Genomic DNA, 20,983 nt, shown 5'->3' on the forward strand with positions numbered 1-20,983 from the left:
GGTCACTTCACGAAAATAAAGAGATTAAAAATTAAAAGGTCGGCCATAATTTCTCCTCTCCGCTTCCATCATATCAGAAACCACAGGTTTTAACACACCACATCAGATACCTTCAGAGTCTTTTCCAGCTTTTCATTATGAAAATATCAATTTTTTGACCTCAAGGTGGACAAAGGGGCTTTACCTTCCATACAATTTAACAATCCAAATGTAACATCAAGCAAACCTCTGTAGCCTCGTTTATAACGTTAGTGTTTATGGGACTTGTACTTGGTTATTTAACCTCATGGGTCTACAGTCATGATAAATGCGTTTTTTAATCTCTGCGTCCTGAGAGACTGCAGCGTATCTCCACAGGAATGTGAGTTGTTATTTGTTGTTCCAATCGGGTTTCCAAGACAATGTAGAGAAATATGAAACCGTAAGAGAAATAGATTATTGTGCTCTTTGAGCATCACAGTTCTAGTTCTAATTCTATACTATTAAGAAACCAAGATCCATTCACATTCACAGTTTCACACACTGATCGCTCTATCTCTATAACCACAACACCTAGAAAGCTGAAATTTGGTAGGGATATTCCTTTTATGGTCTAGGTGTGCAATAAGAAAGGATTTTGCGAAAATCTAAACCGATCCTGAGATATGATCAATTTTTGATCGCTAAAATCTCCATAAGAAATACACAGAGTGCAGAGACTGTTAGGTACTATACCGTAAAATATTTTTAGGAATCATTTGAAAACCCTGTCCATTACATAGGCATTAAAAGTAGTCATTAGATTTAAATGCCATTTTCACTTTGCTCTCAGAGGCTCATGAAGCATTTTAAAACACATTACGCTGCCTTTACTCCCAACCTTCCACCTTTACCCTATCCTTGCAAAGCTTAAACCCTTGCTGTTCCCAGACACCCCATCGTTGTGCTTACTCTGCCCTTGCCGTTCGCATTTACCCCTCGTTACCCCCGTCCTATCGTTTATTGTAGGTAGGTACTTAACATTTTAAAATTCAAGAGTGTTTAAATAACACTTGACGAATTCACAGTGCATTTATTATTTTGAATATCAAATCACACGCCCATCCATTTGGATACCTCCGAATTGTGTACTCGTATGATCGTAGGCTCAAATTTTATCTGCCAGACGGTCTCTCCCTAATACATACAAATCTTCCAAATGTACATATCGTTTGGAAGGAAGTAAACGATTAGAACTGAAAACTTTATTATTCATTCCAATCCAGATAGTCCAGATGATGGGATTCTTCATTGTAGGATTACAGGTATTTAGTTTCTGGAAAAATTGGAAAGGCATTCTTGGAAATTTGGTTTGCTTTATCATTTTTTATTTAACATATCTTTTGAAGATCTAATCTCCCAAATCTCATAGCCCATCTAATACTTGAACTTTGAACAATGTGTCTAGCAAACGTGACTTTCCCGTTGATTCACCTCAAGAAATGAGGCTACGAGGCTACGTTTTATCATCATTCAACACTAACTTATCTTTCACGTTCTACTTTCTGAAAACAAAAGTATAAAAGTCTAATCTTGAAAACATATCCCGAAGACAGAGAGAAAAATAGTTAAAAAGTAAGTATCAAAAGTTGAATTGTGTTCGTTTCAGAGAGGGAGAAAAAAAGTTAGGTGTAGATTGGAATCTCCTGAGCTTCTGAGATTGTTGTAAGAGAAAAACAAACAACTCCGTAACTCCTTTCAGTAAACTTGCATCATTTTTATTTATTACTGGCTGGCAGTGGCGCTGGATGAAATTTTCCATGTGAGTGATAGGTATCTGAAGGACCTTCTCTTGTCTTGGTATAAGGGTCTTTTGGCACAAAGTGTGTAGGTAATGAGCGTATCCCTAATTACTATGGTGCGATGTCGCCAATAAATCGATTGTCTGCCATTCCTTGTGTTAGAACTCTTCTTCTGAAGTCTGTTCATGTAGGTACGAATCAAAATTGGTTCATATAATATACTGTCGGCTATTTTAATGTGACGTTCTCCAAATAGCCTTCTTCTATCGTGTGTCCTCACTTTTAATTTTGTCATCCTGACGTCATATTGTTTCGTGGAAAATCCACATATACTTCTTCCTCTTTCACTCCCTGATGCGGAAAGGTAAGGGAACACCCGCGTAGTTGTTTTCAGAAAGTAGAACGTGAAAGATAAGTTAGTGTTGAATGATGATAAAACGTAGCCTCGTAGCCTCATTTCTTGAGGTGAATCGACGGGAAAGTCACGTTTGCTAGACACATTGTTCAAAGTTCAAGTATTAGATGGGCTATGAGATTTGGGAGATAAGATCTTCAAAAGATAAATATGTTAAATAAAAAATGATAAAGCAAACAAAATTTCCAAGAATGCCTTTCCAATTTTTCCAGAAACTAAATACCTGTAATCCTACAATGAAGAATCCCATCATCTGGACTATCTGGAGAGTCCAGTCCCCAGAATCCTATAGATTTCCTAAGTACTCTTCAGTAGTGTTCACGAATTTCTTCACAATCTTCTTGAATGTAACAAAATCATTATTTTATTACAGACTTCATCCAACCTTTAAACCCGTGACATGATTTCGACCACCTATGTTTATCTGATCGCCAGCGACACTAGCGGCATTATGATGAACCAGAGCATCACATCCATGGCAGAACTTCCAGCGGATGATTTCCGTCGTGATATGGCAGCCATTTTGTCTCCTGGAAAAAAGAAAGTAGTTATAAATTCAGAGTCATCTATTTAATGTAAAGTTCAAGGTTATCGTCCCCTCCTTATATCATCCCTGATGACAGCGTTTAATACAAGAGTGAGCCACTTTTCTCTCATCCTTGAGGTAACTACTAACTATCGCTCTCAGAGTAGGAGCACCTGTTTAAGAGTATTGTGTACCTCCTCTCACATCTGATGAAAGCCGTAGATGGACATTGAGAATGCTAAGACAAAAGCAATGCAGCATCTGTGTTATGGTTACGAAACACAAGGGTAGTAAAACATTTAACAAATATTGAAAGTTTTTTTTATGAACTTTGTAGGATTGTATCAATATGTATATTATTTAGACTCATCAGTTGGACATAGCTGGGGGAGGTTATCGTCCCCTCCTTATATCATCCCTGATGACAGCGTTTAATACAAGAGTGAGCCACTTTTCTCTCATCCTTGAGTTTTTTTTTTTCTGAACTTCATTATTTTTACCCCACTTTGTCTCATAAAAAAAGGAGAGAAAAAATACCAAGAGTTCATAGAAAGTTATACGTCTTTTCTTTTTACTATTATTACTTTTTTTAATTACTTTTCATAATAGAAGAGAAGAGAAAAATGAACTTGATTTCTCAAGAAAGTCATTTTCCTTGAGAAACTTTTTCAGATCAAAAAAACCAATAATAAATAATCATAAAAAGCCCAGTAAAAAGATTGATGTAGGTGTCTATGTAAATATCGAATGCTATTCTTTATGGGATTTTATTATTATACTTTTCATAATAGAAGAGAAGAGAAAAATGAACTTGATTTCTCAAGAAAGTCATTTTCCTTGAGAAACTTTTTCAGATCAAAAAAAAAAACCAATAATAAATAATAATAAAAAGCCCAGTAAAAAGACTGATGTAGGTGTCTATGTAAATATCGAATGCTATTCTTTATGGGATTTTATTATTATTAGTATCGATCTTTCTGGTATGTTAATGTTCCGGAACCCAGTCGCTCGATTGGGCTTCCGACAACCTACTTTTTTCTCAGTGATGTGATATCCAGAAGAAGATTATAGAAGAAGGGATGGACAAGAAATGGTCAAGAGGAGAGTTGGTATCGGGTACCCTAATAGATTTAGCAATCGCTTCAATCCAGTAGACCCCAAGCAATCCCTTCAATCCAGTGGACCCCAAGCAATCGCTTCAATCCAATAGACCCCAAGGAATCGCTTCAATCCAGTAGACCTCAAGCAATCGCTTCAATCCAGTAGACCCCAAGCAATCGCTTCAATCCAGTGGACCTCTAGCAATCGCTTCAATCCAGAATTGACTCTTACCTTCTGACACAAATACAGAGATAGACGCGGCATCAGTATTGGAGGCGGTGCAGGTGTAGTTGCCCTCATCCTTATCACTCGCGTCTTGAATCAAGAGGCGGCTCTGCGTTTTCGGCCCCGGCTCGGTTTGCACTGTAATGCCCCCTCGTACGTTGTCGTAGTTGATCATTCGGTCGTTGTGATACCAGAAGACGTACTGGGGCGGCTGGGGACTCTGAAACAGGAACACAAAAAAAGAAAATGGTCATTAAGTACCTACTATAGTAATAGAAAGTAAAAAAAGGGTTTTCTAAATCTGTTTTCATAGCGAATGTGAAACATAATGAAGAACTTAGGTTTCATAAAAGAATAGATTCCTATTAATCTAAAGGACCCAAAAACAACCCCAATCTTTCGATAAAAACTATGATACATTTACTTGTTTTAAAGTGACGATAATCGAACTTTAATCATCTGAGACGGGATTGGATTCAGACACATTATTCTAGCAACATACTTTTGAATTATCTATTGCATAAGCATTAAACACATACTTTGACGTTGAATTATTTATTGACGATAATCGAACTTTAATCATCTGAGACGGGATTGGATTCAGACACATTATTCTAGCAACATACTTTTGAATTATCTATTGCATAAACATTAAACACATACTTTGACGTTGAATTATTTATATCATAAACATTAAACACATTTTGACGTTGACCACTAGCGACCACTGTTCTCACAAAAGTTAAAAAGGCCAAAGATTAATGTTGCTTTTCCGTATTCAAATAACAATAGGGTCACTTCACGAAAATAAAGAGATTAAAAATTAAAAGGTCGGCCATAATTTCTCCTCTCCGCTTCCATCATATCAGAAACCACAGGTTTTAACACACCACATCAGATACCTTCAGAGTCTTTTCCAGCTTTTCATTATGAAAATATCAATTTTTTGACCTCAAGGTGGACAAAGGCCTTTACCTCCCATACTAATTTACAATCAAATGTAAATAAGCAACCTCTGTAGCCTCGTTTATCAACGTTATGTGTTATTCATATCAGAAACCACAGGTTTTAACACACCACATCAGATACCTTCAGAGTCTTTTCCAGCTTTTCATTATGAAAATATCAATTTTTTTGACCTCAAGGTGGACAAAGGCCTTTACCTTCCATACTAATTTACAATCAAATGTAAATAAGCAACCTCTGTAGCCTCGTTTATTAACGTTATGTGTTATGGGACTGTACTTGGTTATTTAACCTCTGGGTCTACAGTTTCATGATAAAGTGTTTGTTAATCTCTGCTCGTGCTGAGAGACTGTTCAGGCGTAGTCTCCAAGAATGTGAGTTTTATTTGTTGTTCCAATCGGGTTTCAAGACAATGTAGAAAATATGAAAACCGTAAGAGAAATAGGATTATTTGCTCTTTGAGATCACATTGTTCTAGTTCTAAATCTTATACTATAAGAACAAGATCCATTCACATTTCACAGTTCACACACTGATCGCTCTATCTCGAGAACCACAACACCTAGAAAGCTGAAATTTGGTAGGAATATTCCTTTTATGGTCTAGGTGTGCAATAAGAAAGGATTTTGCGAAAATCTAAACCGATCCTGAGATATGATCAATTTTTGATCGCTAAAATCTCCATAAGAAATACACAGAGTGCAGAGACTGTTAGGTACTATACCGTAAAATATTTTTAGGAATCATTTGAAAACCCTGTCCATTACATAGGCATTAAAAGTAGTCATTAGATTTAAATGCCATTTTCACTTTGCTCTCAGAGGCTCATGAAGCATTTTAAAACACATTACGCTGCCTTTACTCCCAACCTTCCACCTTTACCCTATCCTTGCAAAGCTTAAACCCTTGCTGTTCCCAGACACCCCATCGTTGTGCTTACCCTGCCCTTGCCGTTCGCATTTACCCCTCGTTACCCCCGTCCTATCGTTTATTAAGTTTTATGTACATTTTCATTTAATAATTATGTACAGGTAAATTGGTAGATAAAGATAATTTTTCGACTAGAATTTGAATTTCATCCCTATACGTATTTGAAAGATACAAATAAAATAATATTCATACATGACTGTGTATAGGTATGATGGTTTAAATTGGTTTAAAAAAGTTAATCCATGGTACCTACAATTAAATTACATTTTGAAATTAAATTGAAATCAACAGGTTTCATTATATCTAATTTCCCAGACACCCCATCGTTGTGCTTACTCTGCCCTTGCCGTTCGCATTTACCCCTCGTTACCCCCGTCCTATCGTTTATTGTAGGTAGGTACTTAACATTTTAAAATTCAAGAGTGTTTAAATAACACTTGACGAATTCACAGTGCATTTATTATTTTGAATATCAAATCACACGCCCATCCATTTGGATACCTCCGAATTGTGTACTCGTATGATCGTAGGCTCAAATTTTATCTGCCAGACGGTCTCTCCCTAATACATACAAATCTTCCAAATGTACATATCGTTTGGAAGGAAGTAAACGGTACGGTTCTACATGATTAGAACTGAAAACTTTATTATTCATTCCATCCTAAATTGACATAGGTAATTATAATAGCTACTGGCCAAACACATACTATCTAGTAGCAAAAAATAGTTTCTCACTTACCTTTTCAATGATACAGACTAGATTGATTACACTGCCTGGATCGACATGATGCTCAGCATTGCCCAGGATAAATGCCTCCGGTATAACAATGTGAAGGTTGACAAAGTGTGACATAATCCCTGTACCTGTGGACACCTGGAACATGCCAGAGAATATGGCAAATCAGTTGGTGTATGGCAAATGAGTTGTTATATGGCGAATTGTAATTTGTTTATTTGCATCAATTTATTATAGATTACAATATTGCAAGGGAATGATTTGTTATTTGGCGAATGATTTGTTATATGGTAAATGAGTTGTCATTTGGCAAAATAGTTGATGTAAATGAGTTGGTGTATGGCAATGGCGAATGAATTGTTGTATGACAAATGATTTGTTATACATGGCTCATGAGTTGTTATATGGTAAACGAGTTGTTGTATGGCGAATGAGTTCGTGTATGGCGTATGGCAAATGAATTGGTGTATGGCAAATGAGTTGGTGCCAATGTATGGCAAATGAGCTGGTGTATGGCAAATGAGTTGGTGCCAATGTATGGCAAATGAGTTCCAAATGAGTTCTTATATGGTGAATGAATTGTTTGTATGAGAAATGATTTGCTGAATGGAAAATGACCCCACTCTTTTGCCTGAGAAGGCAATAATTATACTGGCTTGACACACACCAACAACCACACACCAACCAGGAAAATGACCCCACTCTTTTGCCTGAGAAGGCAATAATTATACTGGCTTGACACACACCAACAACCACACACCAACCACACACACACCACTCTGGTGGGATTTCTAAACACTCGATGTAATGGTGTAAGAACCTCTTAGAGTATCAGGTTAAATACTACAATCCACACACACACACCACTCTGGTGGGATTTCTAAACACTCGATGTAATGGTGTAAGAACCTCTTAGAGTATCAGGTTAAATACTACAAATAAACCATATCACATCACCAAGTCATGGTGGCTTGCTTGTAAAGGTCTCTGTTTCCCAATCCAAGGGCCTCGGGTTCAATCCCCATCTTGGGCGTTGTATAACTCATGTACTGATTTAGAGGATAAATGAAAAAAAAAAAAAAAAACACATACACATATTGATACAATCCTACAAAGTTCATAAAAAAAAAACTTTCAATATGTTGACATTCCAAGCATTCTCGACCAATTTTCTGTCTGTCTGTAAGCTGGGATTTCTAAATACTCGATTTCCAACCACACACCACACACACCACACACACCACACAGACCACACACACCACACACACCACACACACCACACACACCACACACACCACACACACCACACACACCACACACACCACACACACCACACACCACACACACCACACACACCACACACACCAAATCACTACAACGAGACCAAATCACTAAGCAGCCCAAGACACGGCAGACACGCAGCAAGACACGGCAGACACGCAGCCCAAGACACCGTGTTCAAGACACCGTGTTTCGTCCTTTTTTGGACTCATCAGTTGGACATAGCTGGAGACACCGTTGGACATAGCTGGAGACACCGTGTTTCGTCCTTTTTTTGTTTTGGACTCATCAGACACACCACACACACCACACACACCACACACACCACACACACCACACACACCACACACAAGCAAGCCAAAAAAAAAAAACCACACACACCACACACACCACACACACCACACACACCACACACACCACACACACCACACACACCACACACACCACACACACCACACACACCACACACACCACACACACCACACACACCACACACACCACACACACCACACACACCACACACACCACACACACCACACACACCACACACACCACACACACCACACACACCACACACACCACACACACCACACACACCACACACACCACACACACCACACACACCACACACACCACACACACCACACACACCACACACACCACACACACCACACACACCACACACACCACACACACCACACACACCACACACACCACACACACCACACACACCACACACACCACACACACCACACACACCACACACACCACACACACCACACACACCACACACACCACACACACCACACACACCACACACACCACACACACCACACACACCACACACACCACACACACCACACACACCACACACACCACACACACCACACACACCACACACACCACACACACCACACACACCACACACACCACACACACCACACACACCACACACACCACACACACCACACACACCACACACACCACACACACCACACACACCACACACACCACACACACCACACACACCACACACACCACACACACCACACACACCACACACACCACACACACCACACACACCACACACACCACACACACCACACACACCACACACACCACACACACCACACACACCACACACACCACACACACCACACACACCACACACACCACACACACCACACACACCACACACACCACACACACCACACACACCACACACACCACACACACCACACACACCACACACACCACACACACCACACACACCACACACACCACACACACCACACACACCACACACACCACACACACCACACACACCACACACACCACACACACCACACACACCACACACACCACACACACCACACACACCACACACACCACACACACCACACACACCACACACACCACACACACCACACACACCACACACACCACACACACCACACACACCACACACACCACACACACCACACACACCACACACACCACACACACCACACACACCACACACACCACACACACCACACACACCACACACACCACACACACCACACACACCACACACACCACACACACCACACACACCACACACACCACACACACCACACACACCACACACACCACACACACCACACACACCACACACACCACACACACCACACACACCACACACACCACACACACCACACACACCACACACACCACACACACCACACACACCACACACACCACACACACCACACACACCACACACACCACACACACCACACACACCACACACACCACACACACCACACACACCACACACACCACACACACCACACACACCACACACACCACACACACCACACACACCACACACACCACACACACCACACACACCACACACACCACACACACCACACACACCACACACACCACACACACCACACACACCACACACACCACACACACCACACACACCACACACACCACACACACCACACACACCACACACACCACACACACCACACACACCACACACACCACACACACCACACACACCACACACACCACACACACCACACACACCACACACACCACACACACCACACACACCACACACACCACACACACCACACACACCACACACACCACACACACCACACACACCACACACACCACACACACCACACACACCACACACACCACACACACCACACACACCACACACACCACACACACCACACACACCACACACACCACACACACCACACACACCACACACACCACACACACCACACACACCACACACACCACACACACCACACACACCACACACACCACACACACCACACACACCACACACACCACACACACCACACACACCACACACACCACACACACCACACACACCACACACACCACACACACCACACACACCACACACACCACACACACCACACACACCACACACACCACACACACCACACACACCACACACACCACACACACCACACACACCACACACACCACACACACCACACACACCACACACACCACACACACCACACACACCACACACACCACACACACCACACACACCACACACACCACACACACCACACACACCACACACACCACACACACCACACACACCACACACACCACACACACCACACACACCACACACACCACACACACCACACACACCACACACACCACACACACCACACACACCACACACACCACACACACCACACACACCACACACACCACACACACCACACACACCACACACACCACACACACCACACACACCACACACACCACACACACCACACACACCACACACACCACACACACCACACACACCACACACACCACACACACCACACACACCACACACACCACACACACCACACACACCACACACACCACACACACCACACACACCACACACACCACACACACCACACACACCACACACACCACACACACCACACACACCACACACACCACACACACCACACACACCACACACACCACACACACCACACACACCACACACACCACACACACCACACACACCACACACACCACACACACCACACACACCACACACACCACACACACCACACACACCACACACACCACACACACCACACACACCACACACACCACACACACCACACACACCACACACACCACACACACCACACACACCACACACACCACACACACCACACACACCACACACACCACACACACCACACACACCACACACACCACACACACCACACACACCACACACACCACACACACCACACACACCACACACACCACACACACCACACACACCACACACACCACACACACCACACACACCACACACACCACACACACCACACACACCACACACACCACACACACCACACACACCACACACACCACACACACCACACACACCACACACACCACACACACCACACACACCACACACACCACACACACCACACACACCACACACACCACACACACCACACACACCACACACACCACACACACCACACACACCACACACACCACACACACCACACACACCACACACACCACATAAACAGATCCTTTGTTTTGTGGGTAGGGTTCAGTTATTGAGAAAATAAATATTTCATTCTCTTTTACATCGTTTGAAATTTGAACAACTCTTTATAACAGTAAAGGTTGTATCAAATTCAAGTTGTTCCAAAATTAGAAGTCTGAAAGAACTGAAATTCCACAAGTAGAAATGAAAGGAACTTTTAACCGTAAAATTACACAGAATACATACTTCATAGGAAGGACTGTTTTTGTAAAATAGAACGCAGTAATTGAGAATATGATGATGATAATAGTTGACAAAAAGCTCAAGCGATGGTCACTGTTGAAATGCAAAGAAAGGCTACACTGAATGACTGAAAATATAAAACTAAACCCAAGACAAAGGCCGAAAATTTGAGGATTTCTCAAAACCACCGCGGGCTATGGAAGTTCCCAATCCTATTCGGGTATTATAAACAAGGCATTAATATTTCAAACCGTTCAATTCCAAAAAAACAATATTGGGCTTTCCAATCCAAAACACAAGGAACCTCAAAGCTCTCAGACCAAAATACCTTCTCGTATTTGTTCTTTTAATTTTGCAACGGTTATAGATACCCTTAAACCTTTTCGAAAACAATTTGAAAAGGAACCTATGTACGTTACATCAGGGAGTTGATGTTTCTGAGAAGCTTCAGGACACGGAATAGGGGGGTGGGAGATAATAGGTGGAGACGAGGGGAGGGGATATGAAAATTGTAATGAAAAACCTAAAATGTTCTCATTTATAAGTATAGGGTTTAAATACTACCACGAAACCATATCACATCACCAAGTCATGGTCGCTTGCTTGTAAAGGTCTCTGTTTCCCAATCCAAGGGTCTCGGGTTCAATCCCCAGCTATGTCCAACTGATGAGTCCAAATAAGGACGAAACCCGTGTCTTGGGCTGCTTAGTGATTTGGTCTGGTTTCGTTGTATAACTCATGTAGTGATTTAAAGGATAAATGTTTTTTGTAGTAAGTGGGGATGAAAGGAGGAGGGGAAGAAAGGGGCAGAATATAGAGGGGACGTGTATTCAGCTATTCAGCCTTTATTTTTATTTATTTATCATCATTATTACTATGATTATTAATAAATATTACTTCCATTATTATTTTCAATTTCAGTTTTCTCCTGATGCTCAGTGTAAAATTGTTATTAGGTGGGAAGAGAAGGGGGAAACGTGGTGGATGTTAATTTTAGCATGATTATTTCCCCTGATGATGTATAATACCGTTGTAGGCGTCCCCAAGCTTGAAGTGCTTCTACGTGTGAGGCCAAAATATTCCAAAAAGGGGGTAGGTACTCCTTTCAAGTGCTATCTTAACCTTTGGTCTGCTGGATCCAGACGAAAGAATGACCTGCCTTCTCTCGCGATTAAAAGCCCGTTCTAACTTGTCACGAGTTCCATCCGACTTTTTTCCGAGCGTCCTGTAGGCAGTGTGATTTAAATGAGAGTGTTCCCACTTACGCACGACACGATTTTTCCCCCCGAACGACAAGTGGGAACGGTGCTTAAGGTGCGTCTACACTATACCTCTACAGTGGACCGATATCGATCGACATGTTTTATTCAGTCAGAAGTTTTTTCTGGAATTTGGTCACTATCATTTTCCCTTCATCCTAAGCAAACTTAGTCCGTATTGCCCTATAAATAGAGTCATTGTCTACGGCCTCTACCATAGCCATAGACCACACTTGGCTAACCCTTGGGGTATTTCGTTCGTCAAAGGAACATAGGAATAAAACCCAAGCCCATAATTTTAGGTTTATGATTATGATTAGGTTCATAAAATATTAAAATTTGTTACCCCTTCACTTCCTCTGGTCTTTTCGGACCTAATATCAGGGGATTAAAGTATATTCACTCCCAGGTATGTCAAAAGCCCTTTCATTGCCAAAAAAAAAGTTAGGTTACAAAAGCAGAAAAAATAATTAGAATTACAATAGTGTTTATTTATAGGTTCGATTAAGACTAAAATTTTAGTATCTTCGTCCTAGTAGTAGGCTGCTATTGTTGTGGTCCAATTCCTAAACTACTCCCGATTCTAATAATAGCAGCGACATGGAAAGTAGATATGAAAGCAGGCCATATGACATTCTGCTGAAACACACGAGTATTAATCCCTTTCCTGTCCATATAATTTTCGTCCCTTTCCCTCAGCCTCTAATATATGGCACCATCCCTGGTGTCAGGTAGTAACAAGGCATTAATATTTCAAACCGTTCAATTCAATTCCAAAAAAAAAAAACAATATTGTGCTTTCCAATCCAAAACACAAGGAACCTCAAAGCTTTCAGACCAAAATACCTTCTCGTATTTGTTCTTTTAATTTTGCAACGGTTATAGATACCCTTAAACCTTTTCGAAAACAATTTGAAAATGAACCTATGTACGTTACAGGGAGTTGATGTTTCTGAGAAGCTTCAGGACAAGGAATAGGGGGGTGGGAGATAATAGGTGGAGACGAGGGGAGGGGATATGAAAATTGTAATGAAAAACCTAAAATGTTCTCATTTATAATGTACAACGTTTCTTTGAAAATTTCTCAACAAAAACTTGAAGAAGACAGAATGCAGTGGTGTGGGGACCCAAAGTAGCAAAGAATTCATTTCACCTTCCTGGCTCTTGTAGTCCATTTCTGAAAGTGGGCTAGTACTCTACTACAACCAAAAATTTTAGAATTTTTCTTCAATCCTCTTATACCTAATTCACCTTCATAGCTGTGACACTTTACTTTCATAACCACTATCATTTTCAGGACATGCACCTTTGGCAATTTCACAGTCCCGACAAGTTTCAATTTTTCGAAAGCCGCCACTCTGAGAAGCGCTTCAAAAGCGGGCGAGGAGCGAAATTTTCATAGAAACCGTTGGCTGAGGGAAAATTAATATATATCTTCTTGTAGAAGGAAATTGACTTAATGACCGTGAAACATTTTACACAACAACGCAACCATTTTCACACAAAAGGTTTTTCGGAGAGAAAATTATTAGTTTGGGGGAACAAAGAATATTAAAAATATTTCAATAGTCTCATCTCGGGAGAGAGGAAATGGTCTTTTCGCTACTCGAGTGCGGAAATGTCTCGAACGTTAACAGCTGTCCTTGTTGGTACACAATAAGTACCTAAGCTACCCAGATATACAAAATCCCCCAAAAAATACCACTTCGTGGCATAAAAAAGACCCCGCCAAGTCGTTCCTCCCAAAATAAATCAAGTGCCACAAAAAATAAACGTTTCAATAGTCTCTCTCTCTCTCTCGGGAGAGAGGAAATGGTCTTTTCGCTACTCTAGTACGGAAATGTCTCAAACGTTAACATCTGTCCTTGTAAGTACCTAAGCTACCCAGGTATACAAAATTCAGCATAAACACAAAATTATCAAGGTAGAAACACACTACCATTACGCGACGTGATTGTGTGTGTTTGTACCTTTGCAGAGCGCGGTAGTGCCCGCCACGCCAAGATTTAATATTGAAAAAGCATCCCTCAAACGAAACGGGGGAAAAAAATAGGGTAAAGCGGTATTCGTAAAATTCGAAGCTTATGTTTCGCTGTTTCGCCGGTAGCAAGCAGCTTAGTGCACACCTAGTTAAAATATTTTCAAGTCTTTTCCCGGAAGTCAGTTTTTGAAAGTTCAAGGTTGAAAAGATGTTACATCAAAAAATACATAACAACAATTTCAGCACAAAAATATCAAAAAACTTTGAGAAATTTTGAAGCATAAAGGCTTGTTACAGATATGCCGAATACTTTTCGCTGAATTTTGTGACTTGACTTTGGCTCAAACCATTAACCTACAGATTCATAGTCCATCGCGCTAACCACTACTCTACGGAGGATGGTAATAAAAAAACCTAGTAGTGACTAGTGGGTCACCAACATAATATGAAATCAAAAGCCCAACGATTTAAAGTGACAGTAAAATAATAGACTATCTCTATAGTTCTATAGTCACTTGTTTTTCTCCTCCCCTTACCCATAAACACGAAATTCTTAAGGTAGAAACACACTACCATTACGTGACGTGATAGTAGGGTGTTTCTAACCTTTGCAGAGCGCGGTAGTGGCCGCCACGCCAAGTTTTAATATTGAAAAAGGATTTCCTCAAAGGAAACGGAGGGGGAAAAAATAAGGTGAAGGGGTATTCGTAAAATTCGAAGCTTATGTTTCGCCGGTAGCAAGCAGCTTAGTGCACACCTAGTTAAAATATTTTCAAGTCTTTTCCCGGAAATCAGTTTTTGAAAGTTCAAGGTTGAAAAGATGTTACATCGAAAATGCATAACAATTTCAGCACAAAAATATCAAAAAACTTTGAGAAATTTTGAAGCATAAAGGCTTGTTACAGGTATGCCGAATACGTTTCGCTGAATTTTGTGACTTGACTTTGGCTCAAACCATTAACCTACAGATTCATAGTCCATCGCGCTAACCACTACTCTACGGAAGATGGTAATAAAAAACCTAGTAGTGACTAGTGGGTCACCAACATAATTAGAATCAAAAGCCCAACGATTTAAAGTGACAGTAAAATAATAGACTATCTCTATAGTTCTATAGTCACTTGTTTTTCTCCTCCCCTTACCAAAACATCAATTGCCTCAACATAATCACAAGAAAATTGTCCAATAATAAAAATTAAAAATAGTTCCCAGAGTAAAAGGCATAGAAAAAGAGGCACAAGAGAGGCTCTTGGGCTCTCGAACAGAGGGCCCTAATCTTTTGTTTTCTCTGGATTAAACTCTTCCCATAGAGCCTTAGCCTTTGTAACAGGGCACAACCGGCCTCTAAACATAGGGAGCCTTTGCTGACCAGTGAATTCCCATATTAAAATTTATGCTAATCCTCGTCTGTTATATTACAAGGGGGGGGGAGGTTTTGTAAGTGGGGATAAGAGAAGGAGGGGGGGGGCGAAATATGGACAGGGAAGAAACAAAGAAAAGGAGGGGAAAGGAAAAGGGTAGTAAGTGGGGATGAAAGGAGGAGGGGAAGAAAGGGGCAGAATATAGAGGGGACGTGTATTCAGCTATTCAGCCTTTATTTTTATTTATTTATCATCATTATTACTATGATTATTAATAAATATTACTTCCATTATTATTTTCAATTTCAGTTTTCTCCTGATGCTCAGTGTAAAATTGTTATTAGGTGGGAAGAGAAGGGGGAAACGTGGTGGATGTTAATTTTAGCATGATTATTTCCCCTGATGATGTATAATACCGTTGTAGGCGTCCCCAAGCTTGAAGTGCTTCTACGTGTGAGGCCAAAATATTCCAAAAAGGGGGTAGGTACTCCTTTCAAGTGCTATCTTAACCTTTGGTCTGCTGGATCCAGACGAAAGAATGACCTGCCTTCTCTCGCGATTAAAAGCCCGTTCTAACTTGTCACGAGTTCCATCCGACTTTTTTCCGAGCGTCCTGTAGGCAGTGTGATTTAAATGAGAGTGTTCCCACTTACGCACGACACGATTTTTCCCCCCGAACGACAAGTGGGAACGGTGCTTAAGGTGCGTCTACACTATACCTCTACAGTGGACCGATATCGATCGACATGTTTTATTCAGTCAGAAGTTTTTTCGTTAGGTTACAAAAGCAGAAAAAATAATTAGAATTACAATAGTGTTTATTTGATAACACATTGACAAGTTGCTGAAGACGGGTCTGGAGTTCAGACCCGAAACGTCCAATACCAAACAGTAAGGTATGTGCCAACTTTAAGTCCTATAAAAAGTATAAGATCCATTCACTCATTCACATTTCACACACTGATCGCTCTATCTCGAGAACCACAACACCTAGAAAGCTGAAATTTGGTAGGAATAAGTATAAAAAGTATAAGTTAAGTGTGAGTGTTGGCAAACCAAAAATGTCATTTAATTCTCGTTTATTTAGGGTTCGATTAAGACTAAAATTTTAGTGTCTTCGTTCTAGCAGTAGGCTGCTATTGTTGTGGTCCAATTCCTAAACTACTCCCGATTCTAATAATAGCAGCGACATGGAAAGTAAATATGAAAGCAGGCCATATGACATTCTGCTGAAACATACGAGTATTAATCCCTTTCCTGTCCATATAATTTTCGTCCCTTTCCCTCAGCCTCTAATATATGGCACCATCCCTGGTGTCAGGTAGTAAAATGGAATTTATGCCTCTCCGTGTTCATACAAAAATCCAAAAGTTTAATGTTCAAAACAAAATGGACGCTCCGTGTTCTTCCTAATAAATTTGGCCTAACTTTGCTGCCCACGTTTTGCTCAATAAAAACATAGATATACCATTGTACCTACATAATATCTAATAAAGATGAAATACCAGCCTAGTTAGCTTGGAAGGTAGCATACCTTGACCTGAATTGTAAGCGCTAGGTCGCGGGCTCGATTACCGCCCGAAGCGAAAAATAACCTGAGCAGATAAGGTTTAGATTATATTCTTAGAAGCTTAACCCATCTTTTAGGTCTGTTTGCCCCTACAGCTAAGCCTCGGGACTTTTGGGGTATAAAGGATTTAACCTAAGCAGATAACGTTCTCGGAAACAGCTGGCTTTCTCCTATCCTATCCTCTCCTCAATTTCGGGACGATAAAATCTCCTTTGTCGAATCTCTTCTAGTTTTTTACCTCTGGTTTTATTTCACAGCAATGAAACAACTGCTACATTAGACGCCTGTGGTCTGTGTCGTAGCATGTCCATCCCATAGTATGCCTTTCATCAGATGGGCGCAAAGAGACAAAATACTTCTAGTACTGGGCTATTTTTTTTTTTTTTTTTTTTTTTTTTTTTTTGAACATAGATACCTACATACAAAATACATCTAATAAAGATGAAATACCAGCCTAGTTAGCTTGGAAGGTAGCGTACCTTGACCTGAATTGTAAGCGCTAGGTCGCGGGCTCGATTACCGCCCGAAGCGAAAAATAACCCGAGCAGATAAGGTTTAGATTAGATTCGTAGAGGCTTACCCATCTTTTAGGTCTGTTTACCCCTACACCTAAGTCTCGGAGTGGGCTTTTTTGTGTATGAAAGATTCAACCTTAGCAGATAACGTTCTCGGAACAGCTGGCTTTCTTCTATCCTATTCTCTCCTCCTCGATTCCGGGATGATAAACCCTCCTTTGTTACACTTCCCTCAATTGAATCTCTTCTACATAGTTTTTTTACCTCTGTTTTTATTTGAGTGTTTCACCTCTGTTTTTATTTCGTAGCGATGAAACAACTGCTACATTAGACGCGTGTTTTCTGTGTCGTAGAATGTCCATTCCGTAGTATGCCTCTCATCAGATGGGCGAGAAGAGACACCATACTTCTAGTACTGGGCCTTTTTTTTCGACAGAGGGAACTGTAACTGCTAGGGTCTTATCGTCCCGAAATCGAAGAGAGAAGAAAGACAGGATAGGAGGAAAGCCAGCCGTTCCGGAACATATCCTTCAGGCTCACTCCATTTGTCAAGGGTCTAGGTTTTCCTTACCCTTCAGATCAATTTAATTTGAAGAAATCATTTACTGATGAACATTTTAATTGAAAATAAGTTGAAAAATAAATAACCGATTTTCTGTGGAATGACAGATAACACCCACCGCGGTCTGAGACAAAATTTATCAGCTAACTGCGCACAATAATCTACTTACCCATAATCGGGGAGTCGAACTAAACTCAATTCAGATAGTTTACCTATCTATCCGCTAAGCAATTAAATTGGAGTCATTACATTAATAATGAATGAAAAAGAGAAGAAAAAGAACAGTTAAACCTAATTTAGGTATCTATGTAGTATCTACCGATCAGTGCTGTATGGTAAGCAACTAAGCACAACCAGATTTTATAAATTTGGTTCTGAAGTTTGAATCTTTGAATGCTCACTTTGTAAGCTTTGAGTGGAGTACCTAACAAGCTTTCCATTTTGAATAACATAATTATGCTTAATACCTAATAAAAGTAAATAAAGCTCGGACACGGAAAGTCAGTAAGTATTAAATAAAGCTGGTTTTCCGCCTCTTGAGGCTGACCAAAATGCCCCCCCCCCCCTTTCACTTAATCTGTGATGTTTTTTTTTTTACTTTCTACGAATCGAACCCGCGGCCTAGCGCTTACAAGGCAGACGCGCCACCAACCAAGCTAACTAGGCTGGCTACTTGGCTATTTGGTTTGGTAGCAGAGCGTGATTCACTTACCTGACACTCGTAGGTTCCGTTGTCTCGCTTCTGGACATACTTGATCTGGAGGGTCCAATCGTCCGCCCCCTCCCCATGCAGGACCTGAAACCTTGCGTCGTTCGTGTACGTGAACAGACCTGACGTCAAAATGTGCCAGTCCCTTCGTCGAACCCACGATATCTGGAACAGAAAGAACAGGGACAAGTTTAAAGATTGGGGTCGAGTGGATTGGAACTAGGGGTCGTAAATCCCGCACGTTTCCAATCCCGCGGGATCCCGCGCGGGATTTGGCCAATCCCGCGGGATCCAGCGCGGGATCCCGCACTTATGCAATTGAAGGGGCAACATAGGTATTTATCACCTAAACCCCCGCCAAAGGTGACTGAAACTCTTTCTTTGCGATTTTCTTTCTATTTGAAGTAATTGCTAACCTTTTAATCACAAAACTGTACAATAGGTAAACAAAATTTAATTCGTTTTCATCGTCACCATCATCATAACCAGCTGTTATCAATCCACTGCTGAATAAAGATAACGATCTTTACCACCAAATTCTAGCGTTTATACCGTGAAAATAGAAACTTGTGGATTTATTTTAAACTGAACTAAAAACAAAACAACAAAAAATTAAACAAACAGAACATGAATTCAAGTAAACAGAACAAACAGAACAGAATTGAAAATTGAAAGTAGGTAAAAATTGTCAAATGAATTAAATCTTAGTCAATATGTAGGCATGGTCCATGGTCAGTTGATGGTCTGCATTTGTTCATCTGAAAGTGAGATCTCAAAAAACATAAACTTGACAAACTTTGGTCTGACAATCTGGTCCTCAAGTGAGAACATATTAAACCAGCGGCTGAAAAAGCTCTTTCTACTTCAACGGATGTAGGAGGAATGGATAGAAATACAAGATTTGCAAGACCAATATCATCCTTTCAAATCAGGAGAACAAAAGAAACACTACTTGAAACCAGACTACCTGTAGACAGAAAAATCAAGGTGCCTGTAGAGTTCATAAAAAAAGGGTTATTCGACCTATTTTAAACCTTTTCTTTGTGGTATTTTTATCTTAATTCATGGATCCATTAATTCCGAAAAATCCCGCAAATCCCGCAAATCCAGCAAATCCAGCAGCTAAAAACTGCGGGATTGCGAGATTGGAAAAAGGTGCGGGATCCCGCGGGATTGCGGGATCCCGCATTGCAACCCCTAGTAATGCTACTGGCGGTCTGACAGCCCTGGGTTGGACAAATTTAGGTCTGTCAGACAGTCGGCCCGCCG

General features: G+C 41.0%; 1 protein-coding gene and 2 long non-coding RNA genes across 4 annotated transcripts in view; 2 read left to right on the forward strand and 1 right to left on the reverse strand.

The window, feature by feature from the left end:
* Positions 1 to 2,172: 2,172 nt before the first annotated feature.
* Positions 2,173 to 20,983, reverse strand: part of LOC103508594 (neural cell adhesion molecule 1-A-like) — a 23,738-nt gene continuing 4,927 nt past the window's right edge. Inside the window, exons 2-5 of one of the 2 annotated variants that reach the window (XM_026823162.1) lie at positions 19,718 to 19,927; positions 6,663 to 6,797; positions 4,034 to 4,247; positions 2,173 to 2,705 (exon numbers count right to left, since the gene is read on the reverse strand). In XM_026823162.1, coding sequence (XP_026678963.1) covers positions 2,596 to 2,705; positions 4,034 to 4,247; positions 6,663 to 6,797; positions 19,718 to 19,927 — 669 coding nt within the window. In that variant the 3' untranslated portion in view covers positions 2,173 to 2,595. Of the gene's footprint in view, positions 2,706 to 3,949; positions 4,248 to 6,662; positions 6,798 to 19,717; positions 19,928 to 20,983 lie in introns of those variants that run through there. The other variant, XM_026823167.1, reaches the window with a different exon arrangement.
* The window catches only part of LOC113467154, an 18,190-nt gene continuing 1,160 nt past the window's right edge, over positions 3,954 to 20,983 (forward strand). Inside the window, exon 1 of the long non-coding RNA XR_003391326.1 lies at positions 3,954 to 4,086. This is a non-coding gene — a long non-coding RNA (uncharacterized LOC113467154). The remainder of the gene's footprint in view (positions 4,087 to 20,983) is intronic.
* On the forward strand, positions 4,610 to 5,972 carry LOC113467155. The gene is made up of 2 exons (XR_003391329.1): positions 4,610 to 4,905; positions 5,093 to 5,972. It is a non-coding gene; the product is annotated as an uncharacterized LOC113467155 (long non-coding RNA).

This window comes from Diaphorina citri, unplaced genomic scaffold (assembly GCF_000475195.1).
Source record: "Diaphorina citri unplaced genomic scaffold, Diaci psyllid genome assembly version 1.1 scaffold20, whole genome shotgun sequence".
NCBI lineage: Eukaryota > Metazoa > Arthropoda > Insecta > Hemiptera > Psyllidae > Diaphorina > Diaphorina citri.